This window comes from Polypterus senegalus, chromosome 12, assembly GCF_016835505.1.
Source record: "Polypterus senegalus isolate Bchr_013 chromosome 12, ASM1683550v1, whole genome shotgun sequence".
NCBI lineage: Eukaryota > Metazoa > Chordata > Cladistia > Polypteriformes > Polypteridae > Polypterus > Polypterus senegalus.
The window spans coordinates 16,895,631-16,912,969 of NC_053165.1; the positions used below are offsets into that span (position 1 = coordinate 16,895,631).

General features: G+C 40.4%; 1 protein-coding gene across 2 annotated transcripts in view; it reads left to right on the plus strand.

Annotated features, from left to right (window-relative positions):
- The window catches only part of LOC120541585 (semaphorin-3F-like), a 329,969-nt gene that overhangs the window by 257,554 nt on the left and 55,076 nt on the right, over window positions 1–17,339 (plus strand). For both annotated transcript variants that reach the window (XM_039773350.1, XM_039773351.1), the window contains 2 exons: window positions 4,453–4,592; window positions 11,114–11,228. In XM_039773350.1, the coding sequence (XP_039629284.1) occupies window positions 4,453–4,592; window positions 11,114–11,228 (255 nt within the window). The remainder of the gene's footprint in view (window positions 1–4,452; window positions 4,593–11,113; window positions 11,229–17,339) is intronic.

The following is a 17,339-nucleotide window of genomic DNA, read 5'->3' on the forward strand; positions in this document are numbered from 1 at the left end:
ATCTTAGCATTTTCTTGAGTGCTACAAATGTCATTAGATAAAATTACTATTTCATTACATGGATTAAGTTAATTGCACACCATGAACCAGCTGACAACAAACGCTTCCTTTCACAAACTGGCGCTGTAGCTCTAGTTGGTAAAGAGCACGCAAGGCAGAAGCCCCTCATTTTTAGAATCACACAGCTTAACGTTAAATGAAATCCCACCAACAGTGACCTCCTTCTAAATCTGTATTTGAGAATACCTTCTGACAAACCCAAAAGCAATCATTAAGTAAGTTATAATATTGCAATACGTCAAGTAATTTTCTAATCCGTTGAATCCAGTCCAGGGTCACGCAGGAGGGCTGGGGTCCATCCCAACTAGCATAGGGCTCAAGGCAGGAACACACCCTAGACAGGGCGCCAGTCCATCATGGGGTGAAACACTGTAACATGTTTTTACAAAGTATGGATATTGTCACCCGCAAATTGACCATCATACTTTTAGTGGGTGCAATGGGTTAATAAAGGGTATAGGAAGTCTTAAGGACCCCTCTGTGTTTTAAATCTTGGCCGGCTCGGAAAAGAGTCCTGAGTTGGTGTCCCAGCCTGCATAGATTCTGCATGTTCTCAAATCTGCAGAGGTTTTCCACACACAAAAAAAGCCCACCCTAAATAGTTTCAGCCCTTGAACACAGACAGATAGACCACGGATGTCCGAAAACCCACAGGTTGAATTTCCTTTCCGTCTTTACAACACCGCACATTCCCCTAAAAAGCCACAAGTTGCTCACAGTCCCTTCTTCTCTTTATTCTCTCAATTCTTCTGCCACCTCGCAAGCTCCGTCCTTTTCCTCCCGACTCCGGCTCAACTAATGGAGTGAGGTGGCCCCTTCTATAATGCCCTCGGATGTGCTCCAGGTGTGGCGGAAGTGCTGCAGTCCAAGGCTCTGTAATCATCAGGGCGCCCCCTGGCGGTCGCCACGGGCCCCAACAGGGTTGAGCTTCTAAGCTCTGATCCTGTGGCCCCAATGCAGACTGGGGCGGCTGCCCTTTCTTGTCCCAGGAGAGGTATTGTTCCTCTCCTGGTCCTTCCAGATGTCCTGGATGGGCAGAATCCTCAGCCGTCCGCTACAGTATTCTGGAATCTTTAAGATGGCCCTTAACTGAGTGTGAGTGTGTTTGAGTGTGCCCTGCAATGTACTGGCATTGTTCACTCCTGCCTCTTTGTGACCCTGATCACAGCATTAAAAATGGATACATAGGTGTTATCAGGAAAGCTCCTTATGCTCCCAACATGGATTTTCAAGGTGCATTTGAGATGTGGGATCAACGATGCCAGAGCTGGCCTCAGAGTAAGAGAAGCATCTCTGTTATTTTAAAATCTAGTAGAGCGTTCAGGTCACTGGGTTTGTACTTCGAGTCACTGATTACCTTTTACACTCTAAGTGAAATACTGCCCAGTGTATCCCAGGGTTCTTTTAAATTGTCAAAGGCATTAAATCAGTCAGCTGAAGAGTTATTTGGCTGACTTAACAGTTTAATGTCCAGCTAAAAATTATTGTGTCAATAGAGGAATGCTGTAGAAGCATAATATGTGGGCATTCATTTCAAATTTGGTGCTTTTTTGGGGTTTCTATTAAAATTCAGTCCAAGAGTTGAAGCTGCACAGCACTTCTTCATTCTGAGTTTTATCTAATCAATCCTAGCTTTTCAGTCGTGTAGACAGGTGGATGCTCCGTTTCTCTGGTATCCTGTTTGAGTGAGCCCTGGCCGCAGATCAAACCCTTGGCCTCTCAACACTCATGGCGCCTAAGCCAACCAGTGAGCCATTAATTAATCCGTGCTGGGAACACAGCCTAATGCCGTCTCGGAAAAGACATTCAAGGTTACTTGGCTGTGTGCTATCTCACCCTGCCTGACCAACAGATCACTTCTTCTTCTTTTTTTTCCTGTCTGTGTCTTGGTATACCTTTGGGTCACACACTGCTTTTCTAAAATGCAGCATATTTTAAAGATTGCATCATTACCTTTATATAACAGTTCTTGCCTGTCTCCAAACAAAAAAAAAAAGTCTTCAAATTCCATTTACTTGTTACATATGAATAGTGCTCTGTTCCACTGTAATTTAAAAGAAAAAAAAAACTCTAACCTATGATTATCTTTCATTTTAAGGCGGTCTATTTATCTTTAAAATGTAAATGCCAAATAGCACATTTCTCACTTTTTAATCCTTTCAGTCTTTGTTTAAGAGTAATTTATAATTAATGCCACATTTGTTTTCTTACAAAGATTGTTATTCATGTTATGCATATCTAAATTAGTGATTCTTAAACTTTTTTTCCTTGCAACCCAATTTTATCTCCTTTGTGTCTTCAAGACCCCATATTTGCCGCCACGAATCTTCGTAAGACACTCCGCAAGACGTGAGCGACCTATTCGCATTGAGTGCTATTGGGACTCTACATTATCCAAATTCAAACATCAAATCTGAAACCCCTAACTTAATAACCTATGATCTGAATAATTAGTTTAGTCTTATCTTAATGTTCTCACTATCACTGCCAACTTATATTACCAAAATTAGGAGTTCTAATAACCTTTTAAAAAGTAAAATAACGTTAAACGTGTAAAGCTGTAAAGTCAGAGTTCCAGAAAACTATGTTTGAAGGCCACAGCGTTTCTCAAAGTCATCCAGATTTTGTCCCGTATCACACTGACAGGTGTGGCCAGGATGGGCATGTATGTCTGAGTGTGTGCCCTTTGAGGGACTGGCACCTGGCCTTAGGCTCAGGGCCAACAGGGCAGGTTCTTGTTGTGCATGACTCTGAATTGGATTAAACAACTTAGAGGATATCTATCTATCTATCTATTATATAGTGCCTTTCATATCTATCTATCTATCTATCTATTATATAGTGCCTTTCATATCTAGCTATCTATTATATAGTGCCTTTCATATCTATCTTTCTATCTATCTATCTATCTATCTATTATATAGTGCCTTTCATATCTATCTATCTATCTATCTATCTATCTATCTATCTATCAATCTATCTATCTATCTATCTATCAATCTATTATATAGTGCCTTTCATATCTATCTATCTATCTATCTATCTATCTATCTATTATATAGTGCCTTTCATATCTATCTATCTATCTATCTATCTATCTATCTATCTATCTATCTATCTATCTATTTATCTATCTATCTATCTATTCCTGCCTACTATACTACAAATTTCTATCTATCTATTATATAGTGCCTTTCATACCTATCTGTCTATGTAAAGATTGTTGAGTCAAAAGATAACTCAAAATGACCTGAAATCCCATGGTGCATTGGTCCGTAACATAAATTTGACTGTTCAGATGAGGCAAAAAGCGCTTTGTAATGAGAGCTCCCATCGCCTGTCAAAGCTAGTCCATGAATGAACATCGACTTCCAGTGGAAGCGGTTCTTAAATACCAGTCAGACTGCAACAGTCGGTACCCCTGTGGAATTGGTGGAAGTGACATTAGGGTGCATCAGTCTGTCTCTTCCTCCGCTCTATGGACAAGGTGGTAAGAAATGCTAATAATTGTGTCACATCTTTTCCTTTCCTCTCGTGTGTTAGACAGTGCATACTGTATATTCAGTTCTTATTAAGCACCATTCCACTTATGAGCCCTGTACAGTGTAAAGTAATTACGAAAAAACAGTTTCAAAAAGTGAATTGCAAAATAAATGTAAAACAATTTGGAAAATCAAGAGAGAAACATCTCTACATTTATAAAATGATGAAACACCTGTCATCTATGCTTGGGAGTAATGTCATCTCGCATCTACAAGAAGGTGGGAAACGCCCAATAAACAAAGGTAACAAGTCACACAAAGAAAGAAGGATGCAAGGTTTAAAATGTCTGATGCACAAGATGCACTGTGATGGAAACAGACAGACTTCCCTTTGTACTCCCATACACACCCATCCTGGCCACACCTGACATGACACCTATCCTAATAATGTAACGTATCCATTACCCATATGGTATACGGGATGTTTTTAAGTCCAAATTCCAACTGTTGTAGGTCACCTCCATTTTTGAAGGGAACGTGTTTGTTGTCAAGTGATGACAATTTCATTTGGATAAAAAGCCCCTGAAAACATGTGATGAGGTATCCACTCCAAGGCTGACCAGGTCTCGTCACAGACACTGAGAAGAGAAAGATCTCTAGCCCGTGAATCTAAAGGACCCTGAATTGAAAAAAAAAATAGGTCCAACAAAATAATTCTATAGAGATATAGCACAGTGGTGTATTAGTTATTAGTTAACCCAAAATATTACTTCTTTCTTTCACCTGACCACTCGTTTATTTTTTGGAAATGAAACACCATATAGCAAATCATCCAGTATTCCTGCTGGCATCACACCTGCCACCTTTGGACATGTACGTCTCCTAAAGTCTTGTGTTTTGTTCCTCACAGATCCACAGTTTGTTCATGCTCAGTTAATCCCAGACAGCGCAGAGAGGAATGATGACAAACTCTATTTTTTCTTCCGAGAAAAGTCTTCGGATGCAGGTCAGAGTCCGGTGGCTCATTCCAGGATTGGACGAATTTGTCTGGTAAGTGTGCTGTGAAAATACAAAATGATAAAAGATGTAAAAATGTATTGTAAAATATCTTTCTTTCTTCTGCTCCAATGCATACACACAACTCCATCAGCAGTCAAAACAAATTAAAACAATGGAAACATTTTGACAAAAACAGGCCATTCAGCAAGTACCCTGTCATAAACTTTCAATTGAGACCAAGATTAAGATTGTAGCCTTAGTAGTACACGAGTGATTGTGTGACGGACAGACACAATGCTTAGCATTTTATACAGGGTGGTGCAGGGAAACAGGAAATTTTCAATTGACGTTCAATGCATGAATAAACACATTACAAAAATACATTTAATGATAAAATGTATTTTACAGGATATGCAGTTAATGATCAATATTCATTCAACATTAATTTTATACAGTGATCCCTCGCTATACGCTTCGACTTTCGCGGATTTTAAATGTAAGCATATCTAAATATATATCACAGATTTTTCGCTGGTTCGCGGATTTCTGCGGACAATGGGTCTTTTAATTTATGGTACATGCTTCCTCAGTTTGTTTGCCCAATTGATTTCATACAAGGGACGCTATTGGCGGATGGCTTAGAAGCTACCCAATCAGAGCACGTATTATGTATTAAATAAAACTCCTCAATGATATACGATATGCTTCCCTCTCCGCGCTTGATTGTTTGCTTGTCTCTGTCTCTCTCACTCTCTCTGACATTCTCTGCTCCTGACGGACGGGGTGTGAGCAGAGGGGCTGTTTGCCTAGAGGATACGGACGCTTCTCTAAAAAATGCTGAAAGACTACCTTCACATTGCTCCCTTCTTTGCGCCGCTTTATCGCGGTGCTTCGGCATACTTAAAAGCCCAACAGCACGTATTGATTTTTTGATTGTTTGCTTTTCTCTCTCTCTCTCTTTCTCTGACATTCTCTGCTCCTGACATGCATTCCTTTGAAGAGAAGATATGTTTGCATTCTTTTAATTGTGAGAAAGAACTGTCGTCTCTGTGTCATGGAACACAGTTTAAACTTTTGACTAAAGGGTGTTATTTCATGTCTAGAGGGCTCTAATAATGTTATTAGTGTGGGAGAGTTTATAAGGTCTTAAAATATATAAAAATAACCATACAAACATATGGTTTCTACTTCGCGGATTTTCACATGTCGTGGGGGGCTCTGGAACGCAACCCCCACGGTCGAGGAGGGATCACTGTATTTTGAAGAAAACATCATGAAGGTGCTGTCCATTTCTCCGTATACATGCTGACAGCCTGTTGTGAAAATTCTGCATTGCTCGACGTAACATGTCAAGGGGAATGCCAGCTATCTCCTCTTCAATCTTCCATTTTAGTTCAGCAATGGTTACAGGACGTGTGTGGTACACTTGGCATTTAAGATGTCCCTACAGAAAAAAATCACAAACAGTGAGATCTGGGGATCTCAGAGGCCATGGAATGTCACCATTGCGTGAAATGATGTACCTTCCAAACAATCGTCGAATAGCTGCCATCAATTGTTGGGTGGTATGTGAAGAGGCTTCTCCTGGGGACTTCTTTTTTCTTTTTTTTACACACCCATGCTGTAACCAACTGCATGTGCCTTTAAATGCAGCTTTGTGAGCCACTCCTTCAGAGCTATCTACCTTCAGACATTCACTCTCTTTAATTGCTATTCACTCTGAAGTTGTCATCACACAGGCTGCTGTCTCTTACTGTCCAGGCAACAACTCCCCAGATCCTGTACCCGCTCCACTCTTCTAGGCTCTGTCCTCTGACCTGCATCCTTATTCATTTCAAATATATTTTGTCAGTCATTGTTGTGGAAATTCTGCATTGCTTGATGTAACATGTCAAGAGGAATGCCAGCGATTTCCTCTTCAGTCCTCCATTTTAGTTTAGCAATGGTTGCAGGATGTGTGCAGTACACTTGGTTTTTAAAATGTCCCCACAGAAAAAAATCACAAACATTGAGATCTGGGGATCTCGGACGCCATGGAATGTCACCTTTGCTTGAAATGATGTGCCTTCTAAACAATCATTGAATAGCTGCCATCGATTGTCAGGCGGTATGGGAAGTGGCTCCACCTGGGGACTTCTTTAAGGCTGAATCCGTTTCTTAGAAGTTACGCACCCATGTCATAATCGCATGAGTAGACGACTGGTAATGGCGGTGAAATTCCCTTTGTGCAGCAGGCACGTTATCACCATTCTTATAAAAGGCTTTCACAACAAATGCGCGTTGCGCACCACTCCGCTGCTCCATTATAACTAATGGCAAGGGGTTCTAAATGAGTTCACATTGGTCCCAAACGACTACCGAAACCCCAGGGTCCCCAAAACCTAGTTCCAAAATTCCCATTTCCCTGCACCACCCTGTGTATATATAGACTGACTCATAGGGAGGCATTGAACAATTTGTTAAATAGTTATTGTATTAAAATGTTGAAGAAATTGTGGTTGACCCTGATGTTCATGGAAATAAATAAATACATATTGGTACCTCTAATTATGGGTGTGTGTAGAAAATATTGCTGGGGAGGTGGGGACGTAAAATTTCCTGTGAACCACAAAATTAACGAAAACTCATACGGACCAATAGAACTAGAAGGAACATTTGAAAATATACACGATCATTATCTGTTACTGAATGTGCGAATGTCTGGATAGCAGATACGTATATTCCAACATTTTTACTTGGAAAAATCATAATGCATCCCAGGCCATCTGACATCCGTTAATAAGACAGAGATACTTTTAAGCACCTATATTTTAGTCCAACATATATTTCTGCATAAGATAAAGCATCTAAAACACCAAAAACCTACTTGTTAAACACACATTAGACTCGGTTGTGTATATCGAGTTTCGGACAATAATTTTGCTTCCTTCTTCGCTGGGATGGCCATATACTGTGAAAATAATAAACAATGAAAACACATAATGAATGTATGCAACACTTAGCAAAATGAAATAAGGAGGTTTTAAAAGGCTGGTTACTTACTGACTAAAGAATTGAACTGTGTTTGGGTGACAAGAGGAGGAAATGGTGGAGGGGTAATACTCTTCTTCCTCTTACTTTCTTTGTAAATATTTTCATTTAAAAATGGGGCAAAAATAATAGCAAAATAAAACAAAAGCATAACACTTCGAAACAGCAAGAGCACCAAATATAGCCTTATGAACAACTGAGCCTGTGATGCGCTCGTCATCTTTTCTGGACTGGCATCCGGTTTTAAACATTCTGCATGCACACTTTAAAGTTACTGATGTGGATAGTGAACTTCGGGCGCCATTACAATAGCCAATTTTCAGATAAAGAGATTACAAATAGTGAAAAACTGGGATGCAGTTAAGTAGTAAAAACCCATAATGCAAAATGAAATCAAATTCCAAATCCATAAACAGAAAGATAGAAATACTGGAAAAAAATATATATCTTGGCTTTCTCTTGGTGTCATGTGGCACCTCTTACCCCACCATGGATGCCCATGCCTATAATTTAAGTCTCCTTGCTAATATTACATACTATTGATCTATATACAGTAAAGTTAAGATTTAATCCTTCCCTTTATTGTACTATCTGTGTGTATTGTATAGTTTTCAGATATTTAAGTTTCTGTCATGCCTGTGATTTTCCTTAATCCATTTATGAAATGATTCATTCTTAATAGGTAGTGATGTTTGCTGTGAAAGGTGCAATATCCATCCATCCTTCCTCTTCCGCTTCTCCGAAATCGGGTCACGGGGGCAGAAGCTTGAGCAGAGATGCCCAGACTTCCCTCTGCCCAGCCACTTCTTCTAGCTCTTCCGGGGGAATCCCGAGGCGTTCTCAGGCCAGCTGGGAGACATAGTCCCTCCAGGGTGTCCTGGGTCTTCCTGATCAGATGCCCAAGCCACCTCATCTGACTCCTCTCGACATGGAGGAGCAGCGGCTCTACCCTGAGCCCCACCCCGGATGACTGAGCTTCTCACCCTATCTTTAAAGGAAAGCCCAAACACCCTGCGAAGGGAACTCATTTCGGCCGCTTGTATTCGCGATCTCGTTCTTTCCGTCACTACCCATAGCTCATGACCATAGGTGAGGGTAGGAACGTAGATCGACTGGTAAATTGTGAGCTTTGCCTTACGGCTCAGCTCCTTTTTCATCACGACATCACTGCGGACGCCGCACCAATCCGCCTGTTGATCTCACGCTCCTTTCTTTCCTCACTCGTGAACAAGACCCTAAGATACATAAACTCCTTAACTTGGGGCAGGATCTCTGAGAGAGCACTCCACCCTTTTCCAGCTGAGGACCATGGTCTCGGATTTGGAGGTGCTGATTCCCATCCCAGCCGCTTCACACTCAACTGTGAACCAATCCAGAGAGAGATGAAGATCACGGCCTGATGAAGCAAACAGGACAACATCATCTGCAAAAAGCAGTGACCCAATCCTGAGTCCACCAAACCGAACCCCCTCAACGCCCTGGTTGTGCCTAGAAATTCTGTCCATAAAAGGCGCAATATACCATAAACAAAATGACCTAAAGTGTATGGTGCTGTCAATAACTATGTCATCCCATAGTGCTTTTTTTCCCTGGGCTAGGTCTGCACGAGTACCCCTTCAGTGGGGCTTTTGCATGTTTCCTAGTATGTTTAATAGGCTCTTAGTATCAGTTACCATTGTTATTCATAGACAAGGTGATGGCTTTCATCTACAGGTTGCCTCAAAGAGAAAGCCTGCATTCTTTAGAGGATTCTTCACATAGCAGAATAGGCAAAGAATCTCGATTACAAATCAGTGCTGCACAGGGTGAGCTTTTATGCTTAATGATTCGGTATCTCAATGTAAATGTCACCAGACAGCGACCACCAACTCTTGAAGATTTAATTTTCTATTCTAGGACACCAATCTGGAGCTGGTGACATAATGAGGTTTCTCAGTGACGCATTCCCATAAAACTACTTAACAATGACTGTGACTTTTGTGCGCTAACAGGAGCAGCAGAATTCCTTACGGTTTACAAACGTTTCTACGCCAACCAACCTTCACCTCCTTCCCTCACCACCTCAGGTTTACTGCCGGAAATGTCTGAAATAAAAGATCATCATGAATCAGTTCACCTCTGCCGAGGTCATCTGCATGTTGATTTTGGAGACTTGCCAGTTTTACAGGCTTCCTCTGGGAGAATGAGTTTGGTGGGACAAGGAGAACTACTCGGAGCGGTGCTCCATATATTTAGATTACCTTCAACTGACAGAGAGGTTTCAGTTTATTTAGGCTTTTGTTCTCCCAGCTCCCATTGTTACATATTTGGGAGTTTGGGTGAGGACCCCAACCTTTTGAACCTGAGGTTTTAAAGAACCGCTTCTTCTCCTAAACTCATTCTTCAGTCCTAAACCCACAGATCTGTCACTCCAGATTGCATTTGGTCACCTAGCCATTCTGTACGAAGTGTCACTTCCAGTTTCCTGATTGAGCTTTCTATTAAAGAGTCGGTCCTTGTTTGTTGTTTTGTTGAGGCAGTGTGGAGATGGTGCACTGCTACAAGTACAAGGGCTCCACATCAAAGAGTGGTCTAGTAACACAACAGGACTATAAAAGAAAGGACAGAGCAGACTCTTTATATCTTAGGACACTGCGTTCCTTCAGTGTGGGTAGTGACATCCTCCACATCACAGCCAATGTGATATTCTACTCTGTCGTCTGCTCAGATGGTACTATCAATTCAAGAAAGGCCAACCCAATCGAGAAGCTGATGACAACAGGCAGTCTCAGCTATGGGATGCACTCTTGACAAGCTGATTGAAGACAAAAGTGATGGCCATTATGAACAACACTGCACTTCTTCACTGTGGACTTTCAGCCCATGAATCTTTCAGCCGAAATGCCAAGAAACACAACAGGGTCTCCTTTCAAACCTACAATATGGCTTTAGAGTACCTCACTGGGACTTGGACTGCTCTTTTTATCATTAGCCACGTCAAGAGTTTTTCATTTTATTCATTCTGGTACATATTTGAGAGGAGGCTGTTGCTTGTAATATTATAATATATATTTTTGTATTTGAACTCCTGTACCATGCCACATTACCTTCTGGGGTTATCTACCTGTCTTTCTAGTGCATGGATTTCCTTTTGTAGAAAAGCGTTATATCTTTGTGGCATTTGCATAGGGGATGCTGGAAAGGTCCCCATAAGTTGTGAACATGTAAAGTGGTGAGACGTTTCATTCCTCCAGTCGTGGCTGAACCAGTAAAGCTACCATCAAACAGTTCCATTACTTGAGCTCACTGGATCAGACTGGTGTATTCTGGTTTAATGAGGGTAGTGGTATGAGGCAGAGGGTCACGAATAAATGGAAAAAACAGAGGACATCAATGAGGCTACTGCCTTCTAGTGTGTGTTCATTTTTCATAGCTTTTGGCTTTTACCTTCATCTTTACGTACTTCCCTCTTCTGTTTTTGCACCGGATGTTCTATTAACACGTCTCTTTTAGATCAATAGTTCAGAAGATAAATTAGTTGATCGGTCATTTGTTTCCCACAGAATGATGATGGCGGTCACTGCTGTCTGGTGAATAAATGGAGTACTTTCTTAAAAGCTCGGCTTATCTGCTCTGTTCCTGGGCCAGATGGAATCGAGACACATTTCGATGAATTGCGTGAGTAATTTAATTCTTGCTATCTATTTATTTTTTTGGAAGTATTTAACTGATTACTGGTTGGAAATACCTTTGTTTCATGTGTTTTCATGTTTTTTTTCTTCTTTGGTTCTTCCCTGGTTTGCTTTGTGTTTCAAGTAGCACTTCTCCAGAACAGTCGTCACATTTTTCTTAAAGATGTGCAGTATGTGGATCAAATGTAAATGCATTAATAAAGTTTCACTGATTCAGCAGTGATCCATGATGTCCCAGATCAAGCGTGATGGCTTTATTTGCCCATTTATTCGAATCCTAAGTCAAAAGTGAATGCCCTACTTTGACAGGCTAAGGTATTATAGTCTTCTTCAGCCTGTGCAGGGTCAATGCAGGGGTTCAACGTTCTCAAAGGTATTGATAACGCTAATCCATTAGAATTCTTTAATTGCATATTGAGCCTTACATTCAAACACATTGGTGGAAAATAGGAGAACGTGCATTCAAGATGGCTTATTGAAAGCAGTTCTTCACACAAATTCCTTTAGGAATCTAAAAGAAATGCCATTGTGGAACCCATGTGCAGTAACTTTAAAAAGTATCTAGATGAGATATTGGGACACATTTGCTATTAGGCAACCAAATGAATATGATGAGACAAAATGTTCTCGTCTTATTCCTCTGATTTTATGTGTTTTTGCTGTGTAGTTGGGTTGTATTTATTGACTATACTGGACCCTTTTAAAAAAAAAAATATGATAACCCCAGGAAACATTTTTCAATCGAACGGGCAGAAATAATATATTGATAAAAATGAATTTCAAAACATTCATTTAAGAAGATGGTCTGACCTGCTTCCATCTTTGCTGCCCTCATAGCTGTATGTAAGTGGGTTTATTTCAGGCCCAGCAGATTGGGGCACACGAACGCGGTTGGACAGTGCATGTTGAAACTGTAACACGCACAAACTGGCTAACACACCATGTACTGTATAACAGTTATTTTATAAATGCTGTCCAGTCGACCCCATTTTAGGTGCATTCGCTTATACTCCGATCACTGTGTCTGTTTGTCTGTCTCATGAAACAACTCGGCTTGAATTGTGGAAATTTGGCTCACTTATTCTTCATGGAAATGTGTCAGAACTGTTCAGTTTTTATTTATAGATCCCAAATACACTGTTGTGGGCTGGTGCCATGCCCGGGGTTTGTTTCATGCCTTGTGCCCCTGTGTTGGCTGGGATTGGCTCCAGCAGACCCCCGTGACCATGTAGTTAGGATATAGTGGGTTAAATAATGGATGGATGGATCCCAAATACAGTGACTGTTCACATTTCTGACATTTCAAAATCTCCCATTGCAAAGCATTGACGAATATGCAAACTTCTTTTATCTTAAAACAGAGCAGCATTCTATGCGGCTTCAACTACAAATTGGTTTATAGTTTCAATTTTTCTTGCAGTTTGTATGTCTTTATATTTCTTTCTTGTACTTATCTGGTAGATGCCCTCAATGGCAAAAGAATGAAACTTGTACAGTTGTGTGCGCTGAAGCAAGAAAATCTCGCTGCAGGACATGGGCTGGGGAGGGGTCAGATGTGGGTGGGGTTGGATGGCCAAGTATTGCCATATAAGGAAGATATAATGTTGGATGCGCAGTTATTGATTTAATTCACTAATTTTTTTTTTATTAATGCAGTATAATGACATTGTTTATTTATTTATTTATTACCGTACAAGGGAAGTACTGTCCCTTACAGTCCCAGAATGCAATGGTATTTCTCATTATACTGTATATTAACAGTCTGCTTCTGCCTCCACTCCATCCCATGCTCGTCTCTGTGGTTGTGCAGCATCTTGTGCAAACCTCAGTCACAGCAGCTCACTTCTCCTGCTCTTTAAAATCAACACAGACAAGTGACCGGGTCTTCACGTCTGGAAAATTCTGAAAATGCAAGCAACATATCTTATGTAGGAATGTATGAAAGATGGCCCAGTGACATTTAATGGTTTAATGACTAAACGTGTGCTGCATAATCAAAAGATTGTGATTCGGTATTTCTCTGACAATCTTCAAATCACCACACTGATCTGCTGTTTGTCATATTTGGATGCAGCCAACAAATGTAGTACACAAATTTTAAAACTACCATTGGGTAGTTCTTTGAAATCATTTTACATTTAAGAACTCTGAAATTGAATTAGCCACAAACCTTCCACATCTAACCACTAACAATAGCTAATAGCAGTACCTGCTTGTCCAATATGTAAAGGAATAATCCATCACAAATTATATTTATTTTATATCTTGCTTACACCATGTATAGTAACTTATAGTGATGACCGAGAACATGTTTTAATTTCACACTTTCATATATAAAGAATCTAACAAAGTTTCTGATATACAGTAATTAGGGTTTAAAGAGACCAATGCTTGACATCAGCAAACAATATCAAAAATGTCCGTTCAGAAATCTGAAGTTGTGACTCATAATCCACATACCAGTGACCCCATTGTATACTCACAGTGTCCCAAACACATGCATTGTTACTACAATATTTTAAAATAAATAACGGAAAACACTCTAGTGAACAAAAACTGAATATGCTCAAATGTAAACAAGCACTTGAATTCTAACAAGTTTTCTTGACCATCACTAAAAACTACTCTGAGTATTCTTTTAAGATCCTGATAGGCTTCCTGCTTCCTGAAAATTTCCCATCCCTCGTGCTTTAGTGTCAACTCTAAACTTCACAGTAATTTTCTAGCTATATCAAAATGTTATTAATATAAATTAGAAAGTGTGGTGGTCTGAACACAGACCCCCTGAGAAACCTAGCTGACGGGCTCATCTCATTGTCAGTTTATCAGCTCTATCTGCCCCGGCCTATCGACTAGCATTGAACTCAGTTACCCGTAGCTTTAGAATTAACCTTTGGTGAAAAGGTTTTTGAGAATATAAATAATGTCAAATGCTTTGTGTTGGTCTCCCTTTTTACCATTTTTTTCATAGCAAATTTAATAAAAATAAAAAAAAAGCACAAAAATAAAATTTCAAAGCCACACTGAAAACACATTCACTGCTGTTCAGCAGATCTGGCAAGACAGTACATGGAAGTGTGAGGATAAAAGGTCAGGGTTAAGTGCCAGAGATTAAATGCAAGTCTAGCACTTTTACACTATAATTATGAAATTAGATTTAACAAGTAGGGTATTTGTTTGGATCTGTGAATTTCTGCATTTGGTGGCCAGCGGGCCATGTACAGCCTGTTTTAATTTGTTGGTCTGGGAATAAAGTGGTCTCTCAAAGTGGCACGTACTGCAGTTAATGAGCTAACGTGGGTTGGAAAAGCAAGCGCTTTTCAGCCAAGATAACCTCAGATTGCAATCCCCATCTGCTTTGTCAACTTCAGTGTAGTTTATATATATATATATATACATATACATATATATATATATATATATATATATATATATATATATATATATATATATATATATATATATATATTGTGAGATGTACCCCCAGGCCGCCAGATGGAGCCCTCCCTGCAGTATGGAGGTTTCTCCTGATTTGTAAGGCCGCTCCTTGACTCCTCCAGAGCGTCGGCCATTGTACCAAAGGCACTCCCGCTGGCGTTGTCACTTTGCTTGCCCTTCCTCTTCCCCATTTTGGACTCGGGTTTTTCGGGTTCTGGCGATGCTGTGGTGATTCCTGACTCCGTAGTCTTCTCGGGGTTCACTACCCACAGAAATTTTTTGTACAGGTCCTCCGCAATAGACGCTGGAGTATCCTGCCGACTACGCCACTGTGGTAGATAGGGGGCACTCTTCTGAGGAAGGGGATGTTTCTGTTTCTGCCTGACGGTAAAGTGAGCGGCAGCCGTGCATCATTTGCGTGAGCGACCTGATTCTATGCACTTCGGTCTATAAATGATAACTGATAGATCACATTTATCCAGACATTGCTCAAATACAGAATAAGCCTATAGAATGGTTTTGTGAATGGGCCATTTTGACTCCAAAAACAATCAAGCTGCGTTCATTAATGACATGTTGCTGAACTCCTTTGACGGAGAGGAAATGGTCTACAAGTCGATAGACGCTGTCTGTAATGCAGATGAAGCCGTTAACTATCCGGTAGAGTTTTTAAATTCCCTTAAACCACTGGGTCTTCCATACCATAGGCTTACTCTGTGGCACACCCGTAATGCTCCTTCGGAATTTAAAACCACCGAAACTGTGTAATGGCACTAGACTGCAAGTCAAAGCCCTGCATAAAAATTTAATCGAAGCCATTGTTTTGACCGGGTGTGCTCAAGGAGAAAAAGTGTTCGTGCCATGCATTCCTCTAATATCCAATGACCTCCCCTTTGACTTTAAGAGACTGCAATTTCCCCTCAAAGTATGCTTCGCCATGACGATAAATAAGTCTCAGGGCCAAACTTTGAAATACGCTGGCGTAGATTTAAGGGAAGATTGTTTCTCCCACGGTCAGTTGTATGTAGCATGCTCACGTGTAAGTTCGCCCACGAGCCTGGTAATATTAGTGCCGTTCAATAAAGAAACAAAAAATATTGTTTATAAGGAAATCCTCTAAAAAGCAATTAAATATTTACACTCCCATGGCGTCAGAAGTTCCATGCGAAGAAAGTCACGGGCAATAACTATACCTTCATATATATATTTCCGAAAAAAATATTTTAAAACGGAGTCCCGCACGGACGAAGTTGCGGGTAAAAGCTAGTTTTGTATAAGATTATAAGGCAATTATTGTCACATGTACAGAGTATTATATGAACCATGCAATTCTTTCCTCGCACTTGATCTTGTAGGGCTGGAATTTATATCTCCATAACACTACATTTGTCATAAAGGGCTCAAAAAATAGATCCTCCATTCACACACTCAATTGCAAACTGGATTGCACCAACACAATGTGTCTGTAATTAGGCAGAAATATGGATGCAACTAAATAAATAAATACAGTGGTACCACGGTATACTTCCGCTTTGGAATAAGTCCAACTTGGTATACGTCCTGCTTGGACGCGAAAAATTTTGCTTGGTATACGACCTTTGTTTGGAATACGACTTGCGTGCTAGGACACCGCGCACTACCCTTGTTTACCTCTCTCGAGACAAAGCCACAACTCCCCACGAGCGTCAGTACGCCAGTTGCTAGCATTCAGTGAACAACCCACGCTATAACTCTATGTGAATTTTCACGTGATTTTGTGTTTTTTCGCGTAAATTTGAATTGATTGTTGAAAAGAATGAAGGTGGCATGCGTATCCGGGACATGGCTGCTGCATGCCGTATGGCGAGAACAACGGTATCTACAGTACAATTGTGAAAAACAAAGACGTTCTTAAAAAGTAAAGTGAGGTTACATTTTCATTAATTTCATCTAATTGCTTTTGTATTTATGTATTTTAGTATTAAGCAGTGTTTAAATTATTTTATACAACCCCATCAATGTATGATATGCCAATAACAGTAGGATTTTTTTTCATGGGAACAGATTAATCATTTTCCCTTTATTTCTTATGGGAAAAATTTGTTTGGTATACGTCCTGTTTGGTATAAGTCAAAGGATCTGGAACGGATTAAGGGAGTATACTGAGGTACCACTGTAGTTCATATCCTCCCTCCTGGAACTCTGGTATGAATGAATTCCTTCATTGTGCCCTTCATGCCAGTGTTGTGCACAACAAAGGACCAAACTTTAGAAGAGGGCATCTAAGAATCACTCATAGGAACTGCAAGTCTGACTTGGATAAGAATCTGTCCACCCCAGAGTAAGACCCCTGCCGAACCTGACAGGGCAATGTCAGGTTTCAGGATAGCAATGTCACCAAGCTCTTACAGATCTGATGGTCAAGTGTTCAGAAATGTTTCGACCATAAAATGTAGTTCTCTTAAGACGTGTGTGTTAGTGAAAAGGTAACTCTGAATTGGCACATGTGTGTGCACATCAGTCTGCTTCAAAATGGATCAGCCGTTCATCTAAGGAGCGTTCCTGCCTTGCTTCCCATCCTGCCTGGGCTGCAGCCTTTTGTGACGCTGAACGGGAGTCGATGGATTTAATAGATAAATGGATGCACGTGTAACATTATATGAGACAGTTGCACAGTAAT